The 15,044-nt window shown below is 41.4% G+C and overlaps 1 protein-coding gene across 5 annotated transcripts in view; it reads left to right on the forward strand.

Moving 5' to 3' along the window:
- MPP4 (MAGUK p55 scaffold protein 4) overlaps positions 1-15,044 on the forward strand; it is a 39,403-nt gene that overhangs the window by 4,277 nt on the left and 20,082 nt on the right. For 2 of the 5 annotated variants that reach the window (XM_044431882.1, XM_044431881.1), the window contains exons 1-9: positions 3,180-4,656; positions 6,560-6,670; positions 7,963-8,084; positions 9,148-9,225; positions 9,832-9,912; positions 11,059-11,190; positions 12,755-12,836; positions 13,469-13,554; positions 14,540-14,611. In XM_044431882.1, the coding sequence (XP_044287817.1) occupies positions 6,577-6,670; positions 7,963-8,084; positions 9,148-9,225; positions 9,832-9,912; positions 11,059-11,190; positions 12,755-12,836; positions 13,469-13,554; positions 14,540-14,611 (747 nt within the window). In that variant the 5' untranslated portion in view covers positions 3,180-4,656; positions 6,560-6,576. Of the gene's footprint in view, positions 1-3,179; positions 6,671-7,962; positions 8,085-9,147; positions 9,226-9,831; positions 9,913-11,058; positions 11,191-12,754; positions 12,837-13,468; positions 13,555-14,539; positions 14,612-15,044 lie in introns of those variants that run through there. The other 3 variants (XM_044431879.1, XM_044431880.1, XM_044431878.1) reach the window with 3 other exon arrangements.

Below are 15,044 nucleotides of genomic sequence, written 5' to 3' on the forward strand. Positions count from 1 at the left end.
GCTGTTGATAGTTCATATCCTGGCTTCTCTGATCTTCCCAGATCCTTCTATCCCTCTTTGAGGTTGCTTTCCTGATCTCAAAGAACCGCCCATGCTGTTCGTTCTTTGCTGGCTGTGAGGGGAAATGGTGGGACTCCAGTTCCCATCTTTGAGGTCGCAGCACTTTTTTTGACCTTGGATCTGGGAATCTGTAGTATCCCGTGGTTGCTCAGATGCTGTCTGTGGGCCAGAGGATTGCTCCCTAAAGCAGTAAGGTAAATTAAGTTAAAGTGGAATTAATGTATTCTAATGTGGTTAATTTGGTGAGAATTTCCGGGCATCCAGTTGTGGATATCAAAATGGGCATCCACATTGAATCACACAATAATGACTTCTGTTGCCCATGAACCCAAAAGGCCCACAAGCAGGGGGTGATGGAAATGTGTGTGCAGGGTGTGGGCTTAGGGCTCCCTCCCCTGGCATGTTCAGCAGTCACGGAGAATGCCTAAATGACAATAGTGATGCAAGCATGCTCCAAAAGCTGAGAGGGAAAGAAGCAGGTAGAAAGGAATATGGACTCAAGAAGGCTGAAACCAGTTATGCAAGGAAGCTAGTGAGGCTTACTAGAAACAACTAAAAATACTTTTTCAAAACAAAAAACAAATGAAAGATGTGAGTTCCGCAATTCAACATGGATAGCAAAAAGATGGATTGCAAGGAAAAGACAGAGGCACTTAACTCCTACTTTGACTCAGTGTTCTCTCACAAGAGAAAATATGATCTACCTACAGAGCAGAAAGTACAAAAAGAAAGGGAAGGGTAACAGCCTAAGATCAAGAATCAAATGGTCAAGGAGCACCTTGAGGAGCTTAATGCATTTAATTCTTCAGGACCAGATCAGCTCCATCCTGGAGTCATAAAGGAACTGGAGGAAGAACTCTCTGAACCACTATAATATTTGAGAAATCTTGGAAAACAGGGGTAGTGCCAGATGACTGGAGAAGAGCTGATGATGTCCCCATCCATAAGAAAGATGAACTGAGGTACTATAGACCAGTCAGTCTAACATCAATCCCTGAGGAAATATTGATGCAAAGTATTTAAAAATCACTCTGTAACTACCTAGAAGAAAATGCAATGATGAACAAAAGCCAATATGGATTTATTAGGAATGTCATGCCAAACTAATGTAACCTAAGTTTTTGACTGGGTTTTCGCTGCCCAAATGGACAGCAAAAAAGCTGTGGACATAATTTAACTAGACTTTGGCAAAGCATCTGACAAAAGTTCCCCACAACATCTTAATAAACAAACTAGCAAAATATGGGCTTGTCAGAGCTACTATTAGGTGAATCTACAACTGGCTACAATATCAGTCACAGAGAATGCTCATCATCAATGGCACTTTCTAAAGCTGGAGAGAGGTAATGAATGGGATGCCACAGAACTCAGTCCTGGGACCAGTGCTCTTCAACATCTTTAGTAATGATCTAGATGAGGAAATCCAGAGAACGATAATTAAATTTGCAGATGACACAAAACTGCGCGAAATAGCTAACACCATGGAAGACAAAAAGAAGATCCAGGGTGACCTAGACAAGCTAGAATCCTGGACAAAAAGCAACCGAATGAAATTCAACAGCAACAAATGCCAAGTTTGCCTCCTAGGGAAACAAATTAATGCATTGATACAAGATGGGGACTACTTGGCTCAACCACACTGAAAAAGAAAAAGACCTTGGAGTTGTTGTAGACAAACTAAATATGAGCCAGTAATGCAATGCAGTTGAAAAAAAGGCAAGCACTATTTTCAATTCTGGGCACCCAGGTTTTTAAAAGTTGCAAAAAAGTAGAAAGGCTAAAGCAGAAGACAGCAAAGATGATCCAGGGTCTGGAAACTAAGTCCTATGATGAGAGGCTGAGACAGTTGGACAATTGAGAAGAGTATGAAGGGTTATGATAGTATTCTACATGTACCTCAACAATTGTCAGAAAGAGGACAGAAAAGACTTCTTATTCATCCCTGAGCGTAGGACATGGAACTATAACGTTAAACTGCAGTATACCAGATTCAGGTTGACATCAAGAAAATTTGTCTCACTGTCAGAGCAATACAGCAGTGGAACCAGTTGCCTAGAGAGGTTGTGGGTCTCAGGGAGACAGTCAGGGTGAAATTGAACAGTCATCTGAGTGGGTTGGTGTGACTTGGTGTCCTGCAGCAGCAGGGTTTGAACCTGATGGCCTTCACAGCCCCTTCTGTGAAGCTATGAATAGAGAAGAAACAAATCTATCTGACTTGTCAGTTCCTGTGATAAAGAGAAGGAAAGGGCCACTGGGGTGCCAGATCATTTGACAGATTCATCATCAAGACATTTTAAACAAAAGTGAGTTACAGAAACTTGGTGGAAAATGTTGAACAGACTTCTTTAAAGCAGGGATGAGGAACATGTGGCTCTTCGGAAGTCAATGGACTGCAATTCCTGTCATCTCTCATCTGCTGGGAGTTGCAATCCCACCAACATATGGAGGGCCACATAATCCCCATTCAGCAACAACCCCCCACTCTAAGGTAGGAAATAGTCCCATTTTGTTGATAGAGAAGTCAGAGTTGCACTTTGACCCATCTAGGATAAAATTGAGCTAAAGCTCAAGCTCAGTGTGGCTGCCAGTAATATTTCTGTTTTGCTGGTTGCATCCCTCATAATTATCAGAATTAATTGATTCTCTGTATTGTTTAGCTATAAGCATACAGCTTATTTGCAGTGGATTCAGATCAAGAGCTAGTTTTGCTCACATGTATCATGAAAGCAGGGATAAGCAACTTGCAGCCCTCCAGATTCTGTTGAATTCCAACACATAACAGCCTGACCTTTGTCCATGATGACCGGGGCTCATAGGAGTCAAGTCCATTAACATCTGGAAGGCCACACGTTGCCCACCTCTGTGTTAAAACCTTCAGTCTATTAATTTCTAGAATCCCTGAAACAATGTGGCCTTTTCTAATGCACCAGTGTGGTATAGTGGTTAAGAGCATGGGACTGGGACTCAGACGATCTGAGTTCTAGTCCCTGCTCAGCCATGGAGCCAACAGGGTGACTTGGGCCAGTCACAGACTCTCAGCCCAACCTACCTCATGGGGTTGTTGTTGTGGGGATAAGATGGAGGAGGAGAATGATGTGAGCTGCCTTGAGCACTTTGTAGGAAAAAGGCAGTATATAAATCGGAAAAAAACTTGCAAAATCTGTTCTGTTTTCTGGACTTTGATTCTCCTCTTCTTTAGGAAATAGACGGTATTCCTCTGATAATGTCCATGTTTAAATCCTAGAATTAAGTTTATCCACTGTGCATAAGGTATATACTTGTTAAAGGGGTGTATACCAAGTTTTCATTCTCCAATATCAGCAATTTGTGGATAATGCTGGAGGTTTAGGGGAGGGAGCGCTGAAAGAAAGATCCTCAGCACCATTTGTAACAGTGATGTTGAAGTATTTTAAAGCATGAAATAGCAAACGATATATAATTATCAAGGGCCAGCTGACGCAGATTTAAGGACAGTTGATTTGCACTCCAACACAGTGGAGGACAGATTCTGCACTTGTGCCATCATTTTGTACTTTACTGTATTTTATTTTTTATTTAAACCACCAACCAAATCCAGCAACTGTAGCAATGTATTGAAGAGCTCACTTAGAACTGAAGAAAAGGTTGCCTTTGAGTATCTGCTAAGCCCAGGAAAGATGAGCTTACAGATCTGCACAAAAATCCACTTCTGGTTATCCCATGCTTTCTTCATTTTAGAAGCCTTAAATAGGGGGTAGGGAATCATTTTGTTGCTGCTACTGGAATTCCAAAATCCTTGCCAACCTGCTGCAAATCACCCAGAGATCTACCAGTAGATTTTAAGCTAACTTTTGCCAACCGCTGATTTAAGACATCTTATTTAGGTTTTTGTTTGCTTGCTTAAAAAAAAAAAAAAAACCTTCCCGAAACCTATGAATAGCAAAATTTTCACACAGCCCATTCCCTTCCTCACACACACCCCTTAGAGAGAAACCTCATATCGAACCATTGCTACCTAGCTTTCACAAGTTCATTGTTTTGTTTAAACAGCAAATGGAATTGGTCTACCCCTCCTCTGCTATTCCCAGAAGAGAAGACTCAACCACAAAACACCACACTTATCTGTCTTCCTCACTTACTATCTTCTGCCTCTGTTGCCTCTTCTGTTTTAACACATGCTTGGATGAACAATCCACCCCCTTCCTCCTCCCTCTCAGATGCATTCCCTTCCCTCCTTATCTCCAGTTGCAATGATTCGCCATCTTCTGGTATTAACTTCGTAGGCACTGGATATGTTGCCTAGTTTAGTTTTTCATGCATCCTGATTAGACATGCTGGCTGAATCCCCCCCCCCCCCCACACACACACACTTTCTTCTTAGCTACCTTTTTTCGTGTTGGTATCCAGTCTGGCAGATGAAAGGAAGCAAGTTCTAAATATAGGTCCTAAGAAGGGCAGGAAAAAGTGACAGTAATTCCTTCTTCTCTGATAAGAAGATTGAGGTAATACATCTCTTGCTGTACTCCAAGTTTTCCATCTGAAAAGCAATCCCGGGAAAATGGCCACTGCCTTGATTTGCTAAACCTGAAAATAACAAATTCACATCTTTTATTCCAGGTTGGTATATATTTTTTTCTATTTTTATACTGTCTAATTTTTGTTTGAGTTTCTTTGTATGACACAATTGTATTTTTAAGCCATTGGCCAAAGGGTCTCTAAGCTGTTACATTTCTATGGTTATTGTGCTTGATGGCTTTGCCTTTGTGTGAAATTAAAACATTGTATACAGAGATCAAGATGATCAGTGCTACCTTTTAACTAGAAGCACAGAAATACCTTGCAAGCTCAGTTAGTAAAACATTTTAGAAAGCACTAGGATTCTTGGTAAACTTGCTTCTGGAGACCTGGGCTTCTCCCAGAGATTCACTGCTGTTAGAATCACAGTATAGTGAGAATCTGTTCGTGGAATGAAAGAATCCCCAGAAGAGCATAATTTTGTTTTTTGATCCCCCCTTTCCCTTTCCAGTGATGAGTTCTGACAATATCATCTCTCTGGCAGCACTTTCATAGCAAACTAGGAACTGATGTTCTTGTATTAAAGAAGTATATTCTCTTCCTCGTTAATCCTTTGCTTAAAATAGATTGAGCTTGCATGTGTAGTGCAAAGGCCACTGAGAACACACTTCTGAATTGCTTAAAAAGAATTATGGCACAGTTCATGTGTTGCTGAGAGTTGCCTTCTGTTGCCATTATGCTCAAAAGCTACATGCAATTTCCCATGCTACACAACTTTTGCAATAATAACCAAAAGAGACTGTTCTCTGTAGTCGCTCCTTTCACATATGCATGCCGCTGTGAAGCAAACAGTTTTTTAAAAGAGATAATTGTGGTAATGTGACCCAGATATTCAGAAACACTCTGACAGTGAGCATCTCTCTAGTTGTTTTATATAACAAACACAGCCAAAATAAGATTCTCTAGTGTTAAACATATCATGGAAAGAAATTGAGAAGGAGTTATGCAAGCCTAAATCTCACTTTCTGTCACCTAAACAATTTAGGATTTACCTGCCCATGGTCTAATTCAATACCCTTCTAGTACTACCTGTGGAGAAGAATTTGAGTTGATGCTGTTCCTTCCTAAGCTGGTATTGTTGGCCATTAGGAGAGAGTCAGTTGTGACAGCAGAAGACACAGTTTAAGCTGTCCACCCCTTGACCTTCCCTTGCAGATGTTCCTGGAGTAGTGTGGAGGCAGCAGCTGGGTTTTTTCTGGGTTTGGTTCCTCTGAAACAACTGAACCAGTGCACACAGATCATAGGCAGAAAGGACCTAGCAGTAGAATCATCCTTTTCTGAGTTGGGATTCACCGAGTGCCAGGACAGCACCTCCACACATATACCCGTCAGTTATTGTATACCTTCCCACGTCCACCATGTACTAAATGTCACAATGGAGAACCAAGGGTGCTGCAGAAAGGGAAATATGAAACAGAGGACTCAATTATATTTTCCAAGAGGACAAAATTATCTTCGGGAACAATAAATAGATCTGGCACAGAACTAACTACGATGCTCAGTCACATCCTCTCTAAATGTGATTAAAACTCACCAACACCATTCCAACTTGTAATTAGGCACAATTAGAGATATCACGCTATTTCATCCTAGACATATTTACCCTTGCCTATGGTATGCCTTGATGTACCCCTTAATGGTGAGAAAACAACTTAAGGATCAATTTGCTGAGATTTCCCTTTTTAAATCCCAGTGAGTGACAAACCGGGAAAGGTGTTGCAGATAACCCTTCATAAGTGCATCCCAGGCTGTATTTTGACTCCTGGTATGATTTTGCTTATACAGTACTCCCAGGAGCAGAGTTCCAGAAGTATGTGCATCTAATAATTAACTACCAAAGGTGGTGTTTTACATGCATACATCTTGATTTAAAAGCACCATAAAAATCTCATGTTTTACTCTTCAAGACTCCATAAATAACTCTTTATTTTGCTTTGTTTTCTAGTGGGACTTCTGATTTTCATGCAGCAGATGATCCACTTGGAGAAAAGAGGCGAATCCCCAAGAATGAAGGAGAAAGCAGAGAGGGCGGCACGGTTGTGCAGCCATGAAAATGGTACAGTCTTTTGCTTGAGTTTGCCTTATAAATTCTTGGCATGATTAAAAGACTAATTCGAAGGATCTAATAGTAGATATTATTTCCTGGTAGTGAAGTCTGCATATAAGTATGCCACCAGCCTGCATAAATGGAAAAATCCATTTGCAAATATATATATATATGTGTGTGTGTGTGTGTGTGTATCTAATAAAACTGAAATGTTTACATTTATTTAAAAATGCCAGTTGGCTAATCTATCAAAACCAAAGAGGTTCCAGATAATTTTGCATGCAGGCATTGGCCTATCTAGACCGACTTGTCTTCTGCAAGGTTACTGCACTGGGTGCTTGCAGGATCTGCTGTAGGGTCCTATCCCAGTTGGGAATGATGCATTTTCGGTAGACAAAGTTACAGTGGTACCTCGGTTCATGAATGCCTCTGTTCACGACCAAATTGGTTCACGAACAAAAATTTCAGAAAAATTTTTTCTCCATTTGTGAACTCCACATTGGGCGACAACCATGATCATAGCCATGTTCCCTCACGAACACAGTTGCGATCACACCCATCTTCTCCGCTCACGGTTGCAGACAGACCTGTGGTCACTTGCTGTGAAGCTTTTTTGTGTGCTTTTTAGCACATACAGTACTGTAAAGTATTATTCAATAATAATATTGAATAATGGCTCCAAAGAAAGTCCAGAACAAGCATGGTGGTAAAAAGAACGTGCAGAGCAGTAATGAAGGTGACAAGAATGTGCAGGTTTTTCACCAAAATTGACCTTGCAGCTAAGAGACAAAGAAGAGAGGAAACCCCTGAAAGAGATCTCCCCGATGTCCTTATCCTCCATAATTACTCTCCCCTCAAACATTACCCTCCCCCCCACATAGGTTAGTGCTCTCCACTGTACAGTACTTTGTTACTTTGTTGTTCTTTGTCACTTTGTTTCAAATTCTTGTGATTAAAATATATTTACAGAACGGATTAACCTTATTAACCTTATTTACATTGAACCTTATGGGGGAATTTGACTTGGCTTGCGACCAAAATAGGTTCATGACCACATTCGTAGGGGTCAGAACGGATTAAACTTATTTACATTGAACCTTATGGGGGAATTTGACTTGGTTCGCGAATCATGGAACAAATTAAGTTCATTAACCGAGGTACCACTGTATAATTAGCAGTGAACAAGTCTCCATCATGTCTATTCCTTTTAGTGGCTGTCCCAAAAAGGAATCTATGCAAAAAATGAGAAGCAGAAAATGCCATAATGTTAATATACATTCTCTGTTGGTTTTGTGGTTTAGGTTTATTTCACCTTCTATCTCTGGTCCTCCAAGAGCTGAGCCTGTTCTATAAGAGAGATGTCAATGGAGTTGGTATGTTATATGACCTGCTCAGTTCTCCGTGGCTACAGGCTCTCCTAAAGGTAAGGGCTCTTTCAAGGAGAACTGAGCCATTTGGCAGTGATGGTGCTTCAGCTTCTTAGTGTAATACAGTCATCACCAACCTGGTGTCATTCAGTTGTCTTGAGTTGCTATTCTGGCATTCCTGGACAATGAACATGTGAGCTGGGAGTAACGCAAGTTGAAGTCCAAATCCTCTGCAGCACACTAGGTCGGGGAAGGCTTGTTCATAGTTTTCTGAATGTATCTTCGAGAACTACTACTAATTTTAACTGTTCTTCATTGCATGTGTGGATGATCAGAAACAATTTGTGGGAATATATGTCAGTCCCCCTCCCCACTAAATAATTATTGTAGTTCCATATACAAGCTATTTGTATAAATTAATGTTACCAGACATAAAATACAGATGTGTTTAAGCCATATAAGAATGATAATTCCAGCATACCACCCAAAGACCAATTTCCTTTCTCCGGACCTGGGCATCCTACCTGATAGTCGCAGATGTTCCTGCCTTCTATTAATGTAAATGGAATTAACTGGACTAAAACTGGGTTCTGAAAGGGACACCTTCCTTTAGAAATCCAGTTACATTATGGCTTATTCTCATTGTTTATTTAGTGCCGTTAGTACAGCACTTTGCAGAAGCTTAGCAACATGAGGTACTGGTCTCTCGCTCCAGGAAATGTGAAGTCTAAAGTTTGACCCTGGGAAAGACAGCAGAGAAAACCAACCATGGTGGGATGAGATGATTGTGAGCAAATGGTGCTGTTTTTTTGGCTTTGCGACCATTATGGGTGGCAGCTGCTACTTTTAGGGAAAGGGAATTCATAGCAACTCTTATTCTGTGCCATGTGACATGCAGCACAGCTTTTCTTTTAAGGGCTAGTCTGGTTAGGAATTCCATGCAGGGGAGAGACCAGTCCCTGGGTGGGAAGATTGCCCTGCGCTGCTCTTGGCTGTCCAGATGCCTTTTCTGATAGCAAGGAGAGCAAGTTATACCATGTAAGCAGCACGAACGTGAGCTTCAACCCATATGACATTTGTCACTATAGGATCTTCACCTTTTGACCTTTCCATTACTAGGTTTATGAATGCCTTCATCAGTATATCAAAAGGAGACCAGTTCCGCTCACCCTGCAGGCACGAGCACTAACCCATGAGGTGAGTTTGCTAAACCAAATCCCCAGAACAATTTTCAGGGCTTCCAATTTTCCTTTCAGCAGTGGTGTGGTGGAGCCAAGTCTCCCAGGGGCATTTTGATTAGCAGCAACAACATATCAGTTGTCACCCTTCCATCCCTGTCTCATTCCAGACTTCCTTGGTGTCTCTGAGCTGACTTACAATCCTCACAGTTTTCCCAGTGACAATATATTGTTGTGAGCCATCCCAGTCTAACACATAGACTGATCAACGATGAATACTGATTAGCATTGCAAAAACATTTTGGTACACTGCCTGCATGCATCAACACAGCTGCTTGCATTTTGGGCCTCTTCTTGGGGCCACAGCTGGGGTGGTGACAGGCTCTCCTCATGAGCACTGGCACATTGCAATTCACACAACACCACTGCCTTTTGGTGTCATGATCTCCAGAAGAACTACGCGCGCAGTCTTTCCCAAGCATCATTTCTCTGATGTTTGTATCATTTACCTTTACTTTCAAAACATCAGTGAGTTGCCATTCTTCAAATACACTTTTTTTCAAAAAAGAAAGATGCAAAACTAGAAGTTTTTGTAATGTAACAAGTCTTCCTTTTTCATCCACAGGTTGTGGAGTTGTTGCGTGGAGTCCAGCAGTCTCCAGAGGCTAAAGAGCTCAAGCGACTTCTGCGGGGACCACACTTCAAGGCACGTGCTGGTCCCTTAAATTAGGCAGCACTGAGGGAGAAAGACCAGGTTGAATTATTAAGATGAATGGCCAAAAAGTGACACAGGATGAGTGACTCTTTAATCACTCTGAAAGAATTAAGAGCATGGTACTACTGGAAGAAACGTTAATGTTGAACACCTTGAATGAAGGCATAATCACCCATCTTTACTCAAGACAGTCCCAGTAGATAAAACTGTTGGAGAAAGCAGAAAGGGAACAACCAACTTTTTTTCCCAGCAGTTTAGCATGAGAGGTGTTTATACCATAATATTCTGCAGCTGCTGTTGGGTTTTTCCTGCCCTGTATTTTTAAAATGTAAGGCCATTCTCAGAACCTTTTGAATACAGGCCCTTTGGTTGATTTCTGTTAGCTTTTTACATGGACCTTTTGATAATGGGGAATATAATTTGACCCACCAAAGTTACATGAGTCAAATTCCAGCTTCCCCCTGCATGCCCTCAAATCTACTGCAGAGGATATTCCAACTCTCCAGAGCAACCAGGAAGTGAATCTTGGTTTGTTAGGTTATGAACTCTGCGTTGGCTGTTGTTAACAACCCATATTTAAACTGTGGTGCAGGGTTCACATGTAATAACAACACATGATACAGCAACAACCAGGTCACTGTGTGTTAGAGTTGGGTGCCTTAACTTTAAATTCTGGACTGGGTAGCCCATTCATTCGTTATCTATTGATTCTTTGTTCATAAAAAATTGGTAAATGTGGACATCTGTACAATAACATGGCTAAAAAAACTATTTTACATTCTTGTATAATAGAAAGATAAACTGTTTTAAATTTGTTTACTTGAATGTTATATAGTGTCATGTTATACCTGTATTTTTTATTGAACAGTATCTCTTTCTGTATTTTTGAGAAATTGTTGTGACCCACCCAGAATGCTTCAGCTATTGAGCAGTATTGATGGGGAAAATGGTATAAGGACAGATCAAACTCATGCACTGTGTCGAGACTGTAATGCTTTTCAGCAGAATGGTGCAAAAGTAAATGAAAGCATCTAATGAGAGCATTAGGTCAAACTAATTTTGCTTACTGAACTTCTCAAATAGCCACATTCCATGATCACCTAACCACTGTTTCTCCCCTCTCTCTTTTGGTCTTAGGCCTTACTTTCAGCTCATGATATTGTGGCCCAAAAAGATTATGAACCAATTCTTCCACCTCTACCAGATAACATCCCTGAAAATGAGGAGGCTATGAGAATTGTCTGCCTGGTGAAAAACAAGCAGCCACTTGTAATATTGCATTTTAATTCTAAATTTGTGAAGTCCATTGTAGCAATACCTTTCTTCTTAAGATTAAAAGAAATGCTATCCAGATTAGGGCTTCTGTTACCGTTGAATGTTGATTTTGCTGCTTTGAATATATGTCAGACAACATGGAGGACACAAGCATAAAATGAAGCTGCTGAAATCAAGTATTTTTCCCAAATATGCTGCTTTAAGGACATAATCCTATACTTGTTTAAGCATAAGAAAGTCCTACAACTCTCAGCATTCCCCAGCCAGCCATGTTGTATTCTGCAGAAAATTCATATTCTGTGTATTTCCCTGCTTTTTGAAAGTTGTAATTTATCTTAAGTTTTAGCAATATGCTGTGCTAGAGAAGGAAAATATTACTATCAGAAATTAATTTACAGGTTACTGCAAGAGGTGGAAGCATTAAAATGTGAATTTTATGATAGCCACTATTGTTAGGGACTTCTCATAAATCAGTCACAAATAGGTTTCTCAAAACAGGAAGTCTTGTGGTATATGCCTCACACCAGCAGCAACTGGTAACTTCTAACTATTAGCTTCTGCCACTTTTACTGCCTTTTCTTGTAATTCCTCAACATAGTTTCTGAATTGTGTCTTTTACTACTTCCCTTTTCACTCGCACAAGGTGTGCACAGTTACAGATTAGCAGTATATGCCTTTTCATAGGTTTTGTATATCACCGTGTTTCAAACTGCACATTTCAGATTGTTGATTCTGGATCCAAAAAGGGAAACCAACAATCTATATTTGACTCTTCCTATTTTAATTTTAAATGGTCCTCTGCATTTATTACATCAAACTCTTTATTTGCTTCCGTTGCTGATGTATTATTGTATCTCTGTGTCAGTGATATACAAGGATGTTGTGATCAATACAGTGTCTTCAGCTGGGGTTATATACTCAGAGTTCTTAGGAAGAAAGGTTGCAACACTTGGGATTTTGTAGCTTAGAAAAAGGGAGAGAATGGGGAGGGTATGATGGAAATGTATACACTTCTGCATGATGTGGAGAAAGCAGACAGAGTTTTTCTGCTTCTCTCATAATATTAGAATCTGGGATCATCCAATGACGCTAACAGGTGGGGGACTGAGTACTTTTTCACCCAGTCAACATATAGCTAAGCTATGGAGTTCACTTCTACAAGATATAGAGATGGCCACCAATTTGGGTGACTTTAAAAAGAGGACTGGACCGCTTCACAAAGGAGAAGGTATCAATGTCTAGTCCTTATGATCACGATATCATACCAACACTAGCAGAAGCAAGATGTGGGAGAACATAAGGACAGTACTGTTTTGCTCCTGTTCTACTCATGGGCTTCCTGTTGGGACAGAATGTGGGGCTAGACAGGCTTTTAGATGGATCCAGCAGGAATCTTCTTACATTCATATGGAAGGGGAGATGCAAGCAGGCTATAACTTTCATGTTTCTAACCTAGGTCATGTCTCAGTAATTTCCAGTAGTCTCTGAATACTCACCAGTGTACCATTCATTCCGAGATAACCTCTCTTCTTTCTCTTCTCCCCCTCCCCACTGCCAGGGTGCCACTATTAAACGCCATGAGCTAACAGGAGATATTACAGTAGCAAGAGTTATCCATGGTGGATTAGCAGACAGAAGTGGTAAGATGAATTCAACACTGTCATCCAACAGGTAGGGAATGGGTTAGCTTTGAGTATCCCTGTGTGCCCATCACTTCAGAGACGCTTTGTAGCAGCGTGAGCCTTTCATGTTGCTTCCAACCCTCCCTGATACAAAGGCCCTCCCACTCTGAGCCAGTGAAGACTGGAGCTTGGACGACTGGGCTTGCCTCACTTTTTCAAGCTGTCGGCAAAGTGGAGTGGGAGAGTTTCATTTGGCTCTCTACTTCACACAGGCAAATGGGCCCACTAGCTCCTAAAATTCTCAAGCTGGCCACTAGAATGGGCTGTCAGAGACCCAACCCAGTGCCCTCCAGCTGTGCTGAACTAAACTCTTGTTGACCTTCTGAGTTCAACAACCCCTGTTGTCCCCAGACAGCACAGACATGTGTTCCAATGCCTCTAGAGAGCCACCAGCTTGGAGCAGGATAGATGTTTTTGAGAGATTAGATAGCAAAGTTTACTGTTCTGATTTGTGTGTGGATTTGGGAGCACTCTGATCACTGAATCCCTTTACCCAACATTCTAGCATTCTGGAGTCCATCAGAAGTTCTGGATAATGTTGTCCTCTTCTTCCCTAGCAAAACTCTCAATATCATCCCTTTCCATCATAGGGCTTTTGTATGCTGGAGATAAATTGGTAGAAGTGAACGGCGTTCCAGTGGAGGGACTAGAGCCAGAGCAAGTAATCCACATACTGGTATGATGCTTAGTCCTTTACCATCTTCTCCATGGGCCCCATGCATCACACATATAGAGCTCTGCACCTGCATGGGGCCTGCGCTTAGGAAGATTACCCTCACGAAACCTGTTCTCCTTCCCCCTTCTCTTTCTCCCCCAGTGGCACTCCAGGTGATCTTTAGGTGTGATGTGTGGTGTGGGAACCACATGCCTTCCACCTTTGGGCACCGCTTGTGCCTATTTTGTTTAGGTGAAGACCACCATGCAGGCTCCTGTTCTCACTGCCAGGTTTTCATGGTGCAAGCATGGACAAACTGAGCATGCTGGCTAAGGGCAGAGATGCTGCACCCTTATGGCCATTGACTTGTTCATGGTGGTGACCGAGCACCCTTTGACCAGTGGGTGCATAGAATCAGTACAAAGAAGCAACTTCCAGTGATACAGCCAGGCCGTGAGGAAGTTCTGAGAAAGGTGGAGTCGGAGGGTAGTCGGTCCCATCCAGGTCCACCGAGTGGCCTTTGCCAACCCATTTCTCCCCCATTTGCTACCAGGTTAACTGGTTGCTTTTCTTTTACATAAAGCCTTTCTTTAGATTTGACATGACTTGACTGCTGGCAATGAAACTCACAAATATACATGGATATTTAAAATAATGTTACTCAGGGTGTTATTGGTCCTGCCTTAACAAGAGATTTGAAGGCCTGGAAGAAGGGAAAGCTAAATCAAAACTAAATGACTGAATCGGGGGGGCGGGGGGAGGCTTTCTCCAAATTTTCCAAAAATCTGTGAGGAAAAAATAGGAAAAATGTTTTCAGTAGGTCATTTTTCCTGCCTCCCTTATTTTTCTGTTTCTCCCCCAGCTACTTGCATCTCTAACCTTTATAAAAGGGCATGTCCAATAGTCTACAAATTGCTGTTCTGTTGACTTTATTGATTCATAGTTCTGCTTGTGGCACAACAGTAAAGCATTCACTCTTGGATGTTGCTTCTCTGGATTCTTGTAGGCGCTCTCGCAGGGAACTATTATGTTCAAGCTGATTCCTGTTTCCGATCGACCAGTCAGCAATCAGACAACAGTAAGACATGTTTCATTCTTCAGATATTTCTTGAGGCAACAGTTAATCCAGTTGTGACTGGCAGGGAGGAGACTGTTCTATCACTTCAGTGTGGCAATTTCTGATGACCCCACTGTGGATTAGGGAAGTTGTAGTCTAACATGTCTTGAGGACACCAAGCTGGGGCAACCTAACTCATCAAGTAGTTCAGTATGAATGTGGCTTATGGTGCTGATACCCTGAGTTTTCATTGCTGAAAGCAAATTTTGGAGTTCACTTGAAGATGTTAGTTATTACTTATACTGCCCAATAGAGATTTTTAAAAATCATAAAAATCACTCAATAGACACATAATAACATCATTAAAATTATTGCATTGTCATCTAATAAAACCATAGGAGGGCTTGGAATTTTGGGGTTCAGTGCTGTCAGTACACCCTAAGGACAACAGGCT

Source organism: Varanus komodoensis, unplaced genomic scaffold, assembly GCF_004798865.1.
Source record: "Varanus komodoensis strain SLA01 unplaced genomic scaffold, ASM479886v1 scaffold23, whole genome shotgun sequence".
Classification (NCBI taxonomy): domain Eukaryota; kingdom Metazoa; phylum Chordata; class Lepidosauria; order Squamata; family Varanidae; genus Varanus; species Varanus komodoensis.